The sequence below is a fragment of the Danio aesculapii genome, chromosome 8, assembly GCF_903798145.1.
Source record: "Danio aesculapii chromosome 8, fDanAes4.1, whole genome shotgun sequence".
Classification (NCBI taxonomy): domain Eukaryota; kingdom Metazoa; phylum Chordata; class Actinopteri; order Cypriniformes; family Danionidae; genus Danio; species Danio aesculapii.
In genome coordinates this window covers 25,131,725-25,150,539 of record NC_079442.1, presented here as the reverse complement: position 1 = coordinate 25,150,539, position 18,815 = coordinate 25,131,725, and the positions used below count along the sequence as shown (strand labels likewise).

General features: G+C 33.8%; 2 protein-coding genes across 2 annotated transcripts in view; both read left to right on the top strand.

Moving 5' to 3' along the window:
- The window catches only part of slc13a3 (solute carrier family 13 member 3), a 30,888-nt gene extending 23,173 nt beyond the window's left edge, over window positions 1–7,715 (top strand). The window contains exons 10-13 of the mRNA XM_056463476.1: window positions 1,069–1,181; window positions 1,395–1,556; window positions 5,810–5,947; window positions 6,047–7,715. Coding sequence (XP_056319451.1) covers window positions 1,069–1,181; window positions 1,395–1,556; window positions 5,810–5,947; window positions 6,047–6,223 — 590 coding nt within the window. The 3' untranslated portion in view covers window positions 6,224–7,715. The remainder of the gene's footprint in view (window positions 1–1,068; window positions 1,182–1,394; window positions 1,557–5,809; window positions 5,948–6,046) is intronic.
- Window positions 7,716–10,572: 2,857 nt separating this feature from the next.
- Window positions 10,573–18,070, top strand: ocstamp (osteoclast stimulatory transmembrane protein). Its single transcript, XM_056464325.1, has 3 exons — window positions 10,573–10,610; window positions 15,280–16,279; window positions 17,644–18,070. The coding sequence occupies exons 1-3, from the start codon at window positions 10,573–10,575 to the stop codon at window positions 18,025–18,027; spliced, it is 1,422 nt and encodes a 473-aa protein (XP_056320300.1). The 3' UTR covers window positions 18,028–18,070.
- Window positions 18,071–18,815: the final 745 nt, after the last annotated feature.

The following is an 18,815-nucleotide window of genomic DNA, read 5'->3' as shown; positions in this document are numbered from 1 at the left end:
TATATATATATATATATATATATATATATATATATATATATATATATATGCTAATATGCTTATTTAGCATGACTCTTATCCACATTGTTTTGTTTAAAAAAAACACATTTTCTTACATGAGCTCTTTTTAACATTACAGTTTAAAAAAATAACTTCTAGTAACTAATTTATTTTGTCTTTGCCATGATGACAATACATACTATTTTACTAGATAATGTGCAAGATATTAGTATTCAGCCTTAATTGCAATTTAAGCAGTTTAACTTAAGCTTGACTAATGCTAACTAGGCAAGTTAGGTTAAATGGACAAGTCACTGGACAACAATTGTTTGTTCTGTAAATCCCCCCAGAAGAAAAATCTTAAAGAGGCTAATAATTTTGACTCTAATTATATACATATAATATTTAATTAATTTATTTAATATACAGATTTATTAAAAAGATGCTTTTACTCCAGTCAAACTAAAATAAATAAGGATTTCTCCAGAAAATAAAAATAAACTGTCAAAATTTCCTTGCTCTGTTAAACATCACTTTACTTATAAATCCCTCTGTTGGTCAGGGGCAGTGTTTTATGTTGAAAGCTGTGAAATGCGGCTGCATCAGACATGCTGGAGTCCACATTACCATTTTTAGTATCAATCAAACAAAGTAAAGTTCTACATTTCATCTCCTGTCAGATGCAGTTTTTTTTTTCTCCACCAGTTCCAAATCAATTTTCCTTCCTTGTGCAGTTCAAAAGATGTAATCAAATTGAGATGTCAAACACACAGCGTTTCCTGTAGACGCTTTGCTCAACAACATGAATGCAGAGACAGAGAAAGAGAGAGAATGGAAACATCTTAAACTCTGCATGGTGTTCTATATACATTTATATATTTTTACCTGCATACAGGTTTATTCAGATTTACCGCACGACTGATATGAGTCTTTCAATAAACTATTCTCTTTAACACCCCCACATTGAAAATATGTTTATATCTCACTTTCATGTTTTTGTATGATTTGTACTTAATCAGAGGCAGAGATGGTCAGACTCATGAAGTCATAATTCATTTTCATTTTCAGCCTCCAATACTCCATATGTGCCCCTGTTGTCATGGAGAAAAGCTCAGGAGTGCGTGCCATGGAATATCATTTTGCTGCTGGGTGGTGGATTTGCAATGGCTAAAGGCTGTGAGGTACTTCATTACCTGTGTTTTGTTATTTTTACTGACGTAAAGTCTGAAATACATGGCTAATAGCTGAATATGTAATTAATACCTAAATGGTCTAATCCAATAAAACAAATGGAACAACAGAAAATAAGTGTGCCAGTAACCACAAATGTATATTAATATATTAATTTATTTATTTATTCATTTATTTATTCATTTATTTATTTTTGGTATTAGGAGTCCGGCTTAGCAGTATGGATAGGAAACCACTTGCAGCCTCTGGCTCAGGTTCCACCTCCGGTCGCTGTGATGCTCATCACAGCCTTTATTGCCTGCTTCACTGAATTTGCCAGTAACACAGCCACCATCATCATCTTCCTTCCAGTCATCGCTGAACTAGTATGGACAAATGTGCCGCACATCTTTGTTGTGTAGATGGGGGTTTATTCTTTACATTTAAATATAGAAGTCTTGTATGCTCACCAAGGCAACATTTATTTATAAATCAGCAGTGGGTCTTATTAACTAATAACAGCTTATGCGTATATTATATGTGCATATTAGTAACACAGATTATACATATTTAAAGAACATTTAACCTAATTTACAAACATGTATTTATGGATATTTGTAGTTTCATCATTTAACTAAAGTATTTTAAATGAGCAGCAAAATCAGTATTTTAAAAAGTGCCAGCGATTTTTATTGATTTTTTTGCATCATTTATTCCTTAAATAGCAAATCTGAATTTTAGTATCCTTACTTCAGTTTTCAGTATTACATGATCTTTCAGAAAACTAATAATGCTGATTTTGATGCTTGAGAGATAATATTACACTTAAAACCATTTAAAAACTTTATAAAACCTTTTTTGTACTTTGATGAACAGAAAGTTTACAACTTTCCTAAATGCTTTTACAACTTGTGCTTCAGCTATTTATGCAAAAACTTTGCATGTGTTTTAAAACTTTGTCAGTTTGACTTTAATCTTCTGAAAGAAATATCGTTTTCTGATTGCTCAGAAATGAAGTGTGTGCATATTAATGCACCTTTACCAGGCCTTCACCCCATTGGGTGAGAAATATTGAAATTCAGGATAATCAGAATCAGAATCAGAATCAGAAAGAGCTTTATTGCCAGGTATGTTCACACATACTAGGAATTTGTTTTCGTGACAGAGCTTCTACAGTGCAACAGGATTACAGAGACAGGACAAAAAACAGATAATAAATATATTTTAAAAAATAGAAGTAAGTAGTGAGTGCAAATATACAGATTGACAAGTGTATGTACATGTTTATTACTATATACAACGTTATATGTGCAACTGTTATGTGCAAATTGGCATGTAAAGTGTGTTGTTAAATAAGTGTATATGTGTATAAAAGTGTATAGCAAGTAGTGATGTTGGTTCCACAATTATTATCATCAAGTGTTCATGAGATGGATTGCCTGAGGGAAGAAACTGTTTCTGTGTCGGGCTGTTCTGGTGCGCAGTGCTCTGTAGCGTCGACCAGAAGGTAAAAGTTCAAAGAGGCAGTGTGCTGGGTGTGAGGGGTCCAGAGTGATTTTGGCAGCCCTTCTGCTCGCTCTGGATAAGTACAGTTCTTGGGGAGTAGGAAGGGTTGTATCAGTGATTCGCTCAGCAGTCCGTACTATTCGATGTAGTCTTTGGAGGTCGTATTTAGTAGCTGAGCTAAACCAGACAGTTATTGATGTGCAGATGACTGATTCAATGATGGAGGTGTAGAACTGTTTCAGCAGCTCCTTTGGGAGGTTAAACTTCCTCAGCTGACGAAGAAAGTACATCCTCTGTTGAGCTTTTTTGACAATGGAGTCAATGTGAGTGTCCCACTTCAGGTCCTGAGAGATGGTGGTGCCCAGGAACCTGAATGACTCCACTGCTGCCACAATGCTGTCCATGATGCTCAGTGGGGGGAGAGCAGGGGGGTTTCTCCTGAAGTCCACTATCATCTCCACTGTTTTGAGCGTGTTGAGCTCCAGGTTGTTGTGGCTACACCAGACAGCCAACTCCTTAACCTCCTGTCTGTAAGCAGACTGGAGTGATGCAGTATGTTCCCAGACTACAGTCAAGTCATTTGAGGATCAGAATCTGCTAGCTGAAATAGAGAATAACTCCTAAACTACGTTCTAGAACATACTTGTTGGTGTAAAAACATCTTATTTTGACAGGTTGTGCAATGAGACACTTTATTACATAATTGTGTTGTTGAACTCCGCCTCCAGAGAAGGAGATCAGTGGGTACTTCTACATCTCTGCATGATTAGCTCCACCCACCGATTCACCCTGTAATGGCTAAATAATCTGAGTGACAAACACAGGTCTATGTAAATGTAAAGATGGCTCTGATGACAACAAAACACTGTCCAGTGCAAATGCATTGCCTTTTTTCTGATCCCAGCATTAAGGATCAGTAATGGTTCTTTTTCACAAGCCTGTTATGACGCATTTAATGGTCATCAGCATCTTACATGCTTGAGCGATTTTAATATTTAGATTTTTTTTTAAACATATGAACATTTATATGTATTTACGCATACATTATATTATCTTTGCTTCAAATTGCAAAAATTAAATTACCGCTTGTGCAAGGCGTTTCTAATGCATCGTCTATGGGACAGGACAGCAAATCTGACATTATTTTCTCTCCTGGCTGCCGTCATCAGTCTCACACAATTTTTTTCTGCCTTTTCTGAAAGTCTTTATAACGTCATCGAGGAGTTTTTCTTTTATTATTTTATTATTTATAAATTTAAGATTGTAAAAATTATTTGTTGTATTCTCCCATTCACTGCGCTCTAAGTTTTCCCAACTATGATGACTTCCACTACTGAGAAACCCAGAAATGTGAAAAGGGTCTATGCTGTGCCAACAATATTGGATCTGACAGGAATGTTGTACCACAAAAGTCAGAGTAATTTTTTATCATGCGATCACTATCGCTTTGTGGGTCATTACAGACCGTTTACTGTGTACTCAGTATTTTGGTGTTATTAACCTAAATCACGGCAGCGTTCATCTATGAAAGATTTAGGCTGTCAAACACGCATACCTGTATGCAAAACAGAACACCTATCATAACAGAGGGCATTTAATTCAGAGTCTACAAGAAGAGGGTCAGAACAGCACAGAAAACAGTAGTCTATTACTTATAAAGTTTATTTTTGTTTAATGTAAAAATTAATAATAATTATAAGTGTATCTCAGGCAACAGTACAATATAAAGAATAAATAAGCCCCCTTAAGAATAATGTCCCCCTTAAAGGGATAGTTCATCCCCAAAATGAAAATTTACTCAATATTTACTCACTCAAATGGTTTTAAAGCTTTGAGTTTTTTTGTTCTATTCAACACAAAAGAAGTTATTTTGAAAAATGTCAGAAACATGTAACCATAGACTTCTATAATAGGAAAAACAAATACTATCGAAGTCAATTGCTGCATACCAATTTGCATACTTATACTATGTGTCCTTTAAGTGTGTAACAGTATGCAAGATTTGGGACATACTACTACCTCATTAACAGACCGTTATGTTGCATACGTCCCTCGTCAATCATCTCGACACATCATCCACATTTCTTTCCTATTTAATTACCTACCTTATTGGAGGTGCAGCAGCAGGTTAATCTGCCATTCGCGAGTCTTTCATGCAGAGAAATCTCCTCAGGTCTTTGGATAATTTTACATTTAGAAGTCCAAACACATTTTTATATGAGTTCACATTACTGTTGCAGATTAAATATAACATGGAAAATGCAATTTAAATATATTACAGTTGGCTATATTTGGATTAATAATCAAACAACTTTACAAAGACCTTTCTAGTTGATGGTTGGTCCTGCGCATCTGGTGCGTTTGTTTACACTTTTTACCTGAAGTTTGTAGTTCTAATTGAACTTATGGGTAATGTATTGTGGACACTATTAGCGGTTAGACTCAGCAAATACTGTAGTACACCATCCAGGAATCTTTGGCATACTTTTTTTCAACATAGTAAGGTTTGGGACATACTACTGTAATTCTGTTTTCAAATACTATTCAGGATGGATAGTATGCGAATTGAGATGAACCAAATGGTTACAGGTTTTCATCATTTTCCAAAATATCTTCTTTTGTGTTCAACAGAAGAAAAAAATGCAAAGAAGTTTGTGACAAGTGAATGATGATAGAAAATTTGTCATTTTGGGTGAACTATCCATAAGACAGGGGCAGCACGGGGGCTCAGTGGTTAGCATTGTCTCCTTACAGTAAGAAGGTTGTTAGTTTTGAGTCCTGGCTGGGCCAGTTGGCATTTCTGTGTTTAGTTTGCATGTTCTCCCCGTCTTGGCGTGGGTTTCCTCCGGGTGCTCCAGTTTCCCCCACAGTCCAAAGACATGCGGTATAAGTGAATTGGGTAAGCAAAATTGAGAGTGTATGAGTGTTTCCCAATACAGGGTTGTGGCTGAAAGGGTATCTGCTGCGTAAAACACATGCTGGAATAGTTGGCGGTTCATTCCGCTGTGGTGACCCCTGATAAATAAGGGACTAAGCTGAAGGAATGAATGAATGAATGAACCCATACGATACAGAAGATAAGTCCTATGTGTATTAGAAATACATTGTAACATTACACCTCCTGTATTTTCAGGCCATCCGTGTGAAAGTGAACCCGCTGTATTTCATGATCCCAGCAACAACTGGATGCTCTTATGCTTTCATGCTTCCTGTGTCCACACCTCCAAACTCAATCGCCTTCGCCTCCGGACACCTGATGGTCAAAGACATGGTGAGAAAACAACCACAAAAACACATAAATATCATTAATCCAGAGCACACACAGATGCTGTTTTCAGGTACACAATAAGACGTGTGTGTTTATTTACAGGTAAAAACGGGGTTTGTGATGAACATCCTGGGGATTCTGTGTGTGTCTCTGGCCATGAACACATGGGCTCTTCATATGTTCAATCTTCACTTGTACCCTGATTGGGCAAGACCTTTAAATGCTTCATTAGCAACGGTGGCTACACATACTATAGCGGCTATGAATATGACTGGTTAGAGAGATGGATATGACATATACATTCATATACTGTATATTGTGGATATCATGTGTATATATGACTAAAACGAAATGGAAAATTGCTTAACTGAGGGATTCCTGCTGTGGATGGAGCAACACTATTATGACCTCACTTCCTGCTCAGCATCGCCCTCTTGTGCTTTGAGGCCACTTCTGCAATTTGGGGCTGGAAATTAAAGAATGTTTTAAACTTCACAGGTATGCGAAAAAAATAAGGACAATTATCAGATTCTCTTGATTTATAGTTATGCATTTGAGTAAAATGGTTTTGTTTTATTCTGTTAAACTACTGATTTAAATTTACTCTAAATTATTGTAATTTAAAGATTATTCTTTTGTATTAAATGAAAAGGTGCCATGCCATGTTTATATTCATTTTAAAACAACAGAATACAAAGTTTTAACTTCAGAAGTGTTAAGAAATCTGTATATTGGTGGAATAAGCCTAATTTTCTATCACAACATATGAATCCATTTGCTATTCTGACCAATCGTTAGTGACATTTACATGGACATCAGTAATCGAATTATTTGCCTTGATCTGAATAAGACAATAATATGATTAAGGTGTTTACATGAGTTGCATTTTTAATGTTCATTTAATGATCCCGTTTTACATGTCATAGCATATAATTTGATTAATGTCATTGCGTCACCACGCTATCCACATTTCCTCTGGAGTTTCATGTAATTTCGGGTGATTCATTTTTAATTTGTTGACTTTAACTGCAGTTTGCCACTTTCATTTTCATTCAGGAGCATTTCTTGCTTGCCCCTTTGACGAACGAGATATTGGATGCGAGTATGAACTTATGGAAGAGTGTTGTTTTAATGGAATTTGATACCACACACAGTATGGGTTAGAAAAAAACCTCTACATTTTGTGTTGCAGCTGTCTGTGGTCCTTCACTGACTCAGTAGGTGCAGAGAATAGTGTCAAACAGCCGTGTGTGTATGGACTATCCTGTCGCAAAATGTGGCGAAAACCCTACACTATGGTAATAGTTTTATTGCAGTGTTTACATGTCTGTACTGCACTTCATTAATGTGACTAAATCATCATCCACATGTCTTAATTCAACTTCTGTTTAGTTTGATTATGACTTTAGTCGGATTAAAGCAATCAAAAATCACTGTTTACATAGTAGACTCTTAATCAGAGTATTGTCTTAATCGTATTAAAATCGGATTATTGGTGTCCATGTAAACATACTCACTTTCTGAAAATAAAAGTGCTACAAACGGCCATGTTTTTGTTTCAAATTTGGAAAATTCATCAGACCTTTAACAAAATAAAACAAATAAAAATTTTACTCAAACCTAATCCATTAAATCTGTCAATTCAAGTGCTCTTTGATTAGTTTTTTCCAAAGCTGTATATATAATATTTATATACAGTTGAAGTCAGAATTATTAGACCCCCTGAATTATTAGCCCCGTTAATTTTTTTCCCCAATTCAACTCTCTGTTCAATGGAGAGATTTTTTTACCCATTTCTAAACATAATAGTTTTAATAACTCATTTCTAATAATTTATTTTCTCTTTGTTATGATGACAGTAAATAATATTTTACTAGATTTTTTCAAGACATTTCTATAGAGCTTAAAGTGACATTTAAAGTCTTAACTAGGTTAACTAGGCAGGTTAGGATAATTAGATAAGTTATTGTATAAGTATGGTTTGTTCTGTAGACATTCGGAAACAAAATTAGCTTAAAGGGGCTAATAATTTTGACCTTAAAATGGTTCATAAAAAAAATTGAAAACTGCTTTTATTCTAGCCGAAATAAAACAAATAAGACTTATAATAATAATAATAAAAATAATGATAATATAATATACTGTGTCAAATTTCCTTGCTCTGATAAACATCATTTGGAAAATATTTAAAAAAGGAAAAAAATTTAAAGGGGGGCTAATAATTCTGACTTCAACTGTCCATGTAGTTTTACACTGGTAAAACACTTATTTGAAATAATGTTTATGTTTTTAACCTAATCTGAACATTTGTAATAAATAATAAATGTTTTTTTAGATTGTAAATGTTTAGTATTGTTTTAGTATTGTAAATTTATTGTATTTATATCGTGTGTGCTGTAATTAACAATTAACATTTCTATCATTATAATTCAGTTTAGTATCCTTAAAATGTAATTAAAACTTTGAACCAAGAAAATGATTAGTTATTGGTAAACCACTAAACCAGCGGCACATTTAGAGGCAACCTATAATAAAAATAATCTTTTTTAAGCTGTTTGGACAGAACTGTGTCTAGGTATAGTGTGTCCACTGGCATATTGGGGTGATATGAAGAATAAGTCTCTTTTTTTTATTTCCTAATGTTAAAATTGGATCAATATCACTTTCATTTTGAGGCCGACTGCAAAGTGACGTAGGAGTGCGGTTTCCCTGCCCACTGAATTAATTGACAGCCTCATATTAACATGTCTCCATAGTAGAGCATATAATCATATCAACAAGACAGGACGTGCGCAAAGCAACCGGGATTAAAAGATCTGTTTAACTCACTGTGATAATCAATCATCATCAAATGTGATCAAGAATGAGTTTTACAAGTTCAAAATGTTTTTAAAACAGTGCATGTTTGTAATTAATTACAGCAGTTCTTTACTTAATTCTTAATTCTTCAACGTCTTTATCATCACAGCCGCATGTGAGTACAATTATAAAAGAATACGCTTCAATCCTGGTTTGTGGACACTAAATCAGGTTTATTTTGTTCATTTTCATAACGAATATTCATACAGCAGTGTATAATAACGTGTATCCTGTCACATTTGCCGTGCAAAAACAGTGCTAATTTAAACGCACATACTGTGTAAGAGTATCTGTGTGTATGTCTGTGAACTTTGTAACAACATTGTGTGTGACTCATCATTGCAGAAAGGCTTGAATGAACTCCACAACAAATACATCAAATCATCATTGGGAAAGTTCTTACTGTTGTATTTCTCACAAACGTTACATGAGATCTGCATGTTCATATCTGTCACTGTGCTGTTTATCTAATGCAGATTGAGGCACACTCTGAAAGGCATGTGGGAATGGTGGATGGGGTGAACAAGCATTAAAGGCACAGGCAACAAAAACAGTGTCCAGAGCAGATAATTATAACGTTCTGAAAGTTGTAACAAATTATCTGATGGGTGTTTTGAGCTGAAACTTTACAGAGACATTCTGGAGACACAAAACGCTTATCTTAAATCTTAAAAAGGGGTAAAATAGGTGCCCTTTAAAGGAATAATTTGTCCAAAAATTAAAACTAGCTGTTAATTATTAAGGATTTCCAAATGTGCTGATGACTTTTTTCATTAGTAGTTAGAAGTAGAATATTTTTAGCTGAAACTGTGATATTAATGATTCATAAAATGCAGGCCAATGGCTATCAGACAAAAAATTAAAATAAAAAAAAAAAAATCAATGGAAAAAATAAATCTATAAATAAATAAATAAATCAGAATCAGAAAGAGCTTTATTGCCAGGAATGTTCACACATACGAGGAATTTGTTTTCGTGACAGAGCTTCTACAGTGCAACAGGATAACAGAGACAGGACAAAAAACAGATAATTGTATTTTAAAAAGTAGAAGTAAGTAGTGAGTGCAAATATACAAATTGACTAGTGTATGTACAGCTATATTACTATATACAACGTTATATGTGCAGCTGTTATGTGCAAATTGGCATGTAAAGTGTGTTGTTAAATAAGTGTATATGAAAGTATAAAAAGTGTATGGCAAGTAGTGATGCCATCTATACACATGCCAATAACATAGACGAACCAAAACTAATACCCATTGCTGAAAAGGAGAGTAAATTTATTTGTTTTATTGTTTTCATTTTTACTAAACTATCCCAAAAACTCCAGTCTGCATTATTAAACACTCAAAAAACTCATACAAAATAATAAAAACATGGGAACGTGGAACAATGGTCATGCAAATACACAACTGCCCTAATAAATAAAGTACATGATCAAGAAAAAAACATTAGAAAGCAGCAAGCACAGCATTAACACACTTCCCTTAAGGATATGTTTTTGTTTTTTTTCTGCATTGTCATGTGTTGCAGTATGACCTGTGTTTGAGTCTCATGTGAGTATGAGCAACTGAATGAGTCACGGTACATGTTTGTTCAGAGCCCAGCTCACAGTCATAGGATTGTGTGTGTGTATATAAATATAAGTGTGTGTTTTTGGTGTCCAGCTCAATATGAAACTGGCCGGTTCTATTATAATGATGACAAATCATTTAATGTTGAGATAAATCCATCCTCTCCTCCAGGTCTTCTCATAACAAACAGTAACAATGGCCTTTCGAAACCATCTCTCTCTGTTTTCCCTCAGGTATGTCAATATTTTCAGCATTTTTAAAAAGTATAATAAAGCAAAATGAATAATGAATGAATTGACTGCGTAACCTATAGTTGTGAATATTGGATTTGCTTTACATATAGTGCTAATGTATATACTATGTAATATGATTAAAACATGATTTAATTAGTACTGTATTAATGTTAGACCTGTCACGATGAGGAAATTTGTATATTAACATATATAGTTACAGACATTGTTACGATAAGCGATAATATTGTCATTTTGAGATCATTTTATGCCACTGATTATATAATAATGCAAATAGCCATAAGCACTTTAAAATACTTGGCATTCTTAAGGCTATTTAGATTCTATAATTTGATGTTAAAAAGGTAAATGTCCTATTATATATACTATTAAATGTCCAATTATAAATGTTGACAGCAGTGAGGTAGAACGTAAACGTCATAGTAAAATGGCTTTAACGTTATGTGTGTATTTGTAAATATATGCAATGGCAAAAATTATTGAGGTCATCTCCAAGTATTGCACAATAAGTGGATATATTGATTATTATGACAGGCCTAATTAATATGATATTTATACACATGATGATGTGAGATGCAAGAGTGATGTCAAAAAAATAGTTTTAAGAGTGATGTGCATAGAATGATTTTAAGAGTGTGTCCATAGAAAAAGAGCTCTAACGCAGTCAATCCTGGAAATTTTCAAAAGGACTGACTGACAGAAAAAAATCTGATTAATCTGTCCATGAACCTGTCACCTTTTATTACATATGAAATTTCAAGACTTTCAGAGATAGCTCACTGCACATCAATCCATAAAAATCAATTACAGTTTATTATATGCTTTACTGACTCATCCAGTTTTCATTTAGAGATAAACATTTCATTTCATCTAATAGGTCTTTAATGTTAGGAAGGATACTTTGTAAATGCAATAAGTAGTAACTTTTTATTATTAATGTAACCAATTACTTTTTGATTACTAATTTTCTAATGTATGTTAATGATTTTCAAGCATTTAAACCCGACATGGTGAACCTTACAGTATTACTAACAAAATCCTTTGTCAAAATCAGTCATCGTTTTCATGAAGACCATTCTGAAATTAAATGCTGATTTAAAGTTATAACCAAAAATACTTTATTAGTGTTTGATTTTTTTTTTGCGTATCTATCACATTAAGCACTGACATCTAACAATGCTTTGGAAAAAAACTATGAAAAATACTGTTAAAGAGTGAGTTCACGCCAAAATTAAAGATTTCCCATCTCAAAGTGGATCTAAACTGTTTTTACTTCTGTTAAACACAAAAGAAGATATTTTGAAAAATGTTGGAAACCAGTAGTCATTGACTTCCAAAGTTGGAAAATTATTCTATTAAAGTCAGTGGCTACATGTTTCCTCTTTTTATGTGTTCAGCAGAACAGATGAGTAAATGATGACTGAATTTTTATTTTTGCGTGAACTGTCCCTTTATTCCTGAAAAAAAGAACTATGCTAATTCTACTTAAAGGTGCCCTATATAGAAAATCTGTATACCAAGGTATAGTTGAAGAATAAGAATGGGAATACTGTGAGCCTCAAACACTGTTTTTCCTTCTATACTCATGTAAATTCTGTGAAGTTGAAACCCTTGTGGATAAGAATCAGACCTAAGCAAGCACTCTTTAGAGTAGTCAGAATGCAAAATGGGGTATATATACAGATTATAAATTTGTTCAGCACCAAAGAGGTTTAAGGTATTTGTATCTTATCGTGTTTATTGTGAAATTAGCCAGATATGTTTGTAATTTGAGGTAACAAACACATGTTGACTGCTGAGTATTTTTTTATGCACATTTAATTAACATATCTTATCACTCTTACTGCCTAATCTTATTAGCTCTCACTGCGATTTCTCTGGAGTAAAGAAATAGCAATACACTTTATTAAATGTCATTTGTGGATGCAGAGGTTGATATTAATTCCTGACTGTGTTTACATTTGCATTATAGCTACAAAAAACAACACAATACTTCTCTGTTGGTCTCTTTTGTCGGGGGTAATTATGATTCAGCCTATATTTTAGTTTAGGTTGTTTGTCTGGTGGTTTGGATAGCTCACTCATTCTGTGCTAAAATAAAACTCTCTGCCATTTAAAGTATACATGAAATCAAATCTTTCTGCCGTTAAGAAAAAAAAAAAGTTTTCCCTTGTAATCCCTTGTAACTGAAATGAAAAAAGCACTTCCTGTTTGCTTATAATTAAATTCTCAGATTACCTCTGTCTGGGGTATACATACATAGCCATGACAACAATCAGAAATGGTGAAGAAGAGGTGTCTGTTGGATTGTAATAACTCTCCCGAAACCCTTTTCCTGATCTTTCTGAATGAAATGTACTGAAAAAAAGTGTTGCATGCAGCACTGTTGCAAACAATTTATTTGTGTTGAATTTAAACAAATTAAATAATGTTCAACTTAATTTGTTTGTTTAAATTCAGCCCAAATAAATTGTTTACAATCACTTAATGTAAAAAATTTAGTAAATCCAAGGATTCATCTTTGAATAATTTTTTTCAGTGTACTTTCCTACATCCAATCAGCTCACAGTAGAAAAAACAAGCCACGCCCTATTTCTTTAGGAACTGCACCACAATACAAAAAAATAATAATAAATGGTTGCAGCTTTTCATGTAGACTTTAAGTTAAAAAAGATTAACAGCGCATCTAAGCTGCTTTGACACATTGTGAAAATATTGCTATATAAATAAACATGAATTGAATTGAATCTACTCCATTTGTTAAAATACTTTTTTGACCAATACAGTATGATTATTTTGCCCATGTATATTACACTGTACATTATGCTGTGTGTACAGTATGTGTGCATGAGAGAGAGATAGTAAGCTCTGAGAGCTAGCCTATAGAGCTGAGCCTATTATTCATGACCTTTACCAATATGGTCAATAAAGACCTTTTGATTCTAGGCGCATTTTTTGAAGTAAGAAATAAGTTTAAAACCATTTCTGGAGAATATTTGAACCTACATACCTACTTTGTAGATATCAGAGACGCTAACTTACAGAATTTAACTTAATACATCAATATGGCATATATATGGCTAACACTGAGAAAAGATCTTCATCCATTTGACAGCACATGTGCTGCAAATCCTCACAACGCAGACACATTTTTAAAAAACGCGCTGCATTTTCTCACAACGCAAACAAATTAGTAAATCGCCTGCATTTTCCCACAGCACACTTTACGAAAATGTGCTGCATTTTCTCACAACACTTATAATAGCACTGAACACAACGGAAATATTTCAAGGGGACTCTAAAACGTGATGGACCCGGCTATTTAGGTTATGGTTATTAACGCTAATAACATACAACAGACAAGGAAAACAGAATGTTAAAATAAACAAACAAAAACTCACTTTGATCTTTCAAAGATCACCTACAACTTCACTGGGCAATAGACGCGCGCAGCAGTGTCCGCCACGTTTTTGGGTCCCCTTGAAACATTTCCGCTATGTTTCGTTGTTTTTGTAAGTATTTTTTCAAAGTGAGAAAATGCAGTGCGTTTTCGTAAATGGTTTGCTCTGCGAGAAAGTGCAGCAATTTTATTTGCGAGAATTTGCAGCATGTGTGCTGTCTAACGGATGAAGATCTTTTCTTAATTTGCTGGTGTTTTTTGTAATTGCATATGTTATCTCAAATTACAGCATGTCAAGCTCTCTCGGCCACCGTAAATGCACATCAAAAACAGGAAAAGCAAAAAAATAAAAATTAAAATTATAATTAATTAAAATTATATATATATATATATATATATATATATATATATATATATATATATATATATATATATATATATATATATATATATATATATATATATATATATATATATATATATATATATAGTAGAAGTCAGAATTATTAAACCCCCTAAATTATTAGCCCCCCTGTTTATTTTTTCCCCGATTTCTGTTTGACGAAGAGAAGATTTTTTCCAACACATTTCTAAACATAATAGTTTTAATAACTTATTTCTAATAACTGATTTATTGAGTTGTGATTAACTGATTCATGATGACAGTAAATAATATTTTACTAGATATTTTTCAAGTCACTTCTATACAGCTTAAAGTGACATTTAAAGGCTTAACTAGGCTAATTATGTTAACTAGGCAGGTTAGGGTAATTAGACAAGTTATTCTATAACAAATGTTTGTTTTGTGGACTATCGAAAAAAAAAATAGCTTAAAGGGCTAATAATTTAAAATGGCTTTGAAAAAATTAAAAAGAACTTTTATTCTAGCCGAAATAAAACAAATAAGACAATCTCCAGAAGAAAAAATATTATCAGACAAACTGTGAAAATTTCCTTGCTCTGTTAAACATAATTTGGGATATATATATATATATATATATATATATATATATATATATATATATATATATATATATATATATATATATATATATATATATATATATATATATATTCAATCATTAACAATTTCATAACTCACATATTATTCATATTAACTCACGTATTACATAACCTATCTATTTTGTAATTATTGTAATTATCTATTTTGCTATTATCTAAGATACTCCCGAACACTGTATATCTTTATTCTCTGACTGATCTCTCTCTTTCCATGTTTGTGTGTGTTAGACCGTCAGTGAAACATAGTTTGGAGACTCTCTGGTTGTGTTACTCTTCTCCGACTCCTCAAGCTGCATCTCATCTGCTCACTCTGCTGGTTCTCTGCCTATCATTGGTTGCTATAACCTCCTCGCTGCTTTTCTATTGGCTCATTAATCTTTTGAGATATAACATCCAGACGGCACTGATCGCAGTTGGTATCTATGCCACAGCAGTGTTTATCCTGTCAGCTCTCATCCATCCATTCCGATGTGCCGTCACGCTAATCTTCCCGACGCTGTTCACCCAACAGGGCCGCAAACTGCTTTTGTCTACATCTGTTATGATTGTGGTGCTGTACGTCCTACCCAACATGGCTGCCAACATCGCAACTCTAACACATGTTGTGAAGTGTGCATCAGAAAAACTCTCCCAAAGCCTCCTGAGCAGCTCAGAGCTCATAAACACCATCAAGGAAAATATGGTCACAACTGCTAAAGAGAACGTGAATCGTAATTTAGTACAAACGCTGCGTGATTTTGATCACACCACTAATATTAACGTCTCTGAAGTGAAGGGACGGTTGCATTCCTTAAGTCAACACGTGAAGGAGGATTTCTCTGAAATTAAAAGTCAAGTGCACAATCTGAAGTTACTGTTCAGCAGAATTTTTGCTGCCATTTTTGTTTTGTATTTGTTTGTGGAGTCTGTCATGTACATTCGCTCTTATTTGACGTCTGTAAGATTTGACAACACATATCTCACAAGTGGGCTTAGGAAAAAGGCAGTAGAAAAAGGACTCGTGATCGAATCAAAGGATGTGAAGAATGGTGTGAAGTCCACCAGTTTCAGAATAACTAAAAGGGAACTCTTCAGATGCCTGACTCCAGCCCTGGTGATCACTCTGTATCTGCTGATGACAGTCTTTTTGATAGTGCTGGACCATTTCTTGTATTTCTTGGTGAAATCGGGTGGTCCTTGGATTTCCAACATGCCATCCACCAACATCAGCATCAACGTCAACTTAAAGGTATAACCCATTCAAGCAGTTTCGCCTTAAAATCCTGAATAGGTATTCTTCATAACTGTAAGGATGTGTTCAGACTATAGGGCAACTTTAATTTTTCACTAATCATTTTGAAACATAGTCGGCGCCAATAGCCTTGTGGTTAGTGTGTCGACACATGGCACTGAGTGTGTTCACAGCAACCCGAGTTCGATTCCCAGCTCGAGGTCCTTTGCTGACCCTTCCCCTATCTCTGTTCCCTATACTTTCCTCTGTCTAAATCTCCACTGTCCTATCACAATAAAGGTGAAAACCCCTAGAAAATAATAATAAAATAAAACCGAAAGATAATATAAAATATAACTCCAAAAATAAAATATAAATAAAAAAAAAATAAATAAAATATAACTCCAAGGAGCAGTTAATTGGGTTCAAGTACTTGGCCATTAGGAGTATGTGTACAAAGATATTATTTATTAAGCACTAAAGAATTTTAGTTAGGTTTATGTCTCACACAAAATTCTATAAAAATTTCTATATCAAAGTTTAATCTTGCATCATTTCCTTATAAGTTATATGGAAAACAATCTCTCAAGGACACATCAGGTAAATATTAAAATAGAACAGTGTACGCTGTAAAGTCAATCACATCTCCCTGGCTATGTTGTTTCACTTAACATCTTAACATTGAAAACATGATATAAGGAACTGCCTTTTTTCATTTTGGTATTAACAACTTAGCAGACACCAAAAACGTTGAGGCATCGTGTAGCTACATATTTATATGACCGTCATCTGCACTGTATGCATATTTATAACAAAACAGAGCCTATACATAACTACCTTCTTTAATTTTCATTGAAAAATATAAAACACACCCCGTCTCTTTTGCTGAATAGCAGTTTTAATTAGTAAATTAGTTAAATGGTAACATATATGGTTTATTTAATATAGGAAATAAAGGTAAGCAATCAGTCAAATGTGCAAAATCAGTGTACGTGGTTACATTAATTAATATTATAATTATCTTATCTTTGCGCTCAGCAAAAACACATTACCTGAGAACAAGTTATAGACTCCAAAGAGTTATTAGATAGAGACAAGATGAATTAAATAATCACATTTAACAACTACAGTGAGATCCAAACTGACCAATCAACATGTGACCATATCGTAAATTCCCCAAGGTATACACATATATTAGCCAGGCCTTGATCTTATCAGTATCTGCCTTTGGAATCTGTATAGACCTTCTTGGTAAAAAGACATGTTTTGCAATATAAACAGATGCATATTATAATTTGCACTCTTACATCACTTTCCATCATTGTGAATAACGATTCTGTCTTCTGTTCCTCTTCTGTTTCCAATGATTGTAACTATCCCAGGTTGGAACAAAAGTAACCATTCTTCAACTTTTTGGCACAGACAGTCATACAGAATTGTTCAACTTCAACAGAACTTACACAGCCCTCATTCACTCTGATCCAAATATCTGTGAGGCTCAGTCTAGTCAATTGAACCCAGGTGTAGTGACAGCACTGGTGTTCCTCTATCTGTTCAGCTACAGCTTGCTGCCACTGGATGTTTACGCTCGACGTCTTCGGAGGAAAGTTGCAGCTTCTTTTTTCCAGCAGCAGGAGGAGAGAAGAGTGGAGTTCCTAATTAAGAAGATTCAAAGTAAACAAAAAGAAAGACAAAATGTGTTCTTTATAGAGACCAAACATCAAGATGAAGATGTCTCTGGAATGATAGATCTTTCACATAAATAATATGCTTAACATTAAGCTGTATTTTATAGTCTGTATTTTTATTGTACTTGTACTTGAAATTACTACATGTTTGTATTTTTCAATCAAACATTTTGATTATCATTTATTTTTATCAGAAGACAATGGAGTAGATGATTTTAAGGGAACATCTTTTGCAATAAAAAAAAAACTTTTATAAGGGGTCTGTGAATATAACCAGCTTGTAATAGTAAACATTTATTAATTGATTGACATTCTCCCTTTGTCCATGTCATCAGACATCAGAGGGGTAAGTTCTGCCCATAAATGACAATCTCTCCCTTATTAACAAAGAATGTTAGTCCATACCTGTCAACCCTCCCTTTTTTCCCAGTATACTCCCGTATTTTACAATTACATCCCGCTATCATCCCGTAAAGGTATGTTCCCATAATTCTCTCGTATTTTAATCTTTCTATGAAGGGTGGCAATAAACATTAAAAGAGCCGATCCTCCCTATATGCAACCCATACCGCCAAATCACCAGGGGATGCCCCTTGCTCTTAAATGTGAATCTGTTCTGTGCTTTCATTTTATTTAGGTATGAAAACACTTTGAAATAAATATAAAAATGTGATTCCCTTCATTTCCATTACAGGCACAATTGCGTGTGCGTGATTGTCAGACGCACACCATAGTGATAAATATATGCTGCTTCCCAAACGGATTCTGTACACGCGATTTGAAGCAGAGTGAAAGTGGACACTTTGGGTTTCGGGTGTGTGTTTGAACTGACATATATACATAATAATAATAACATATAAACATGT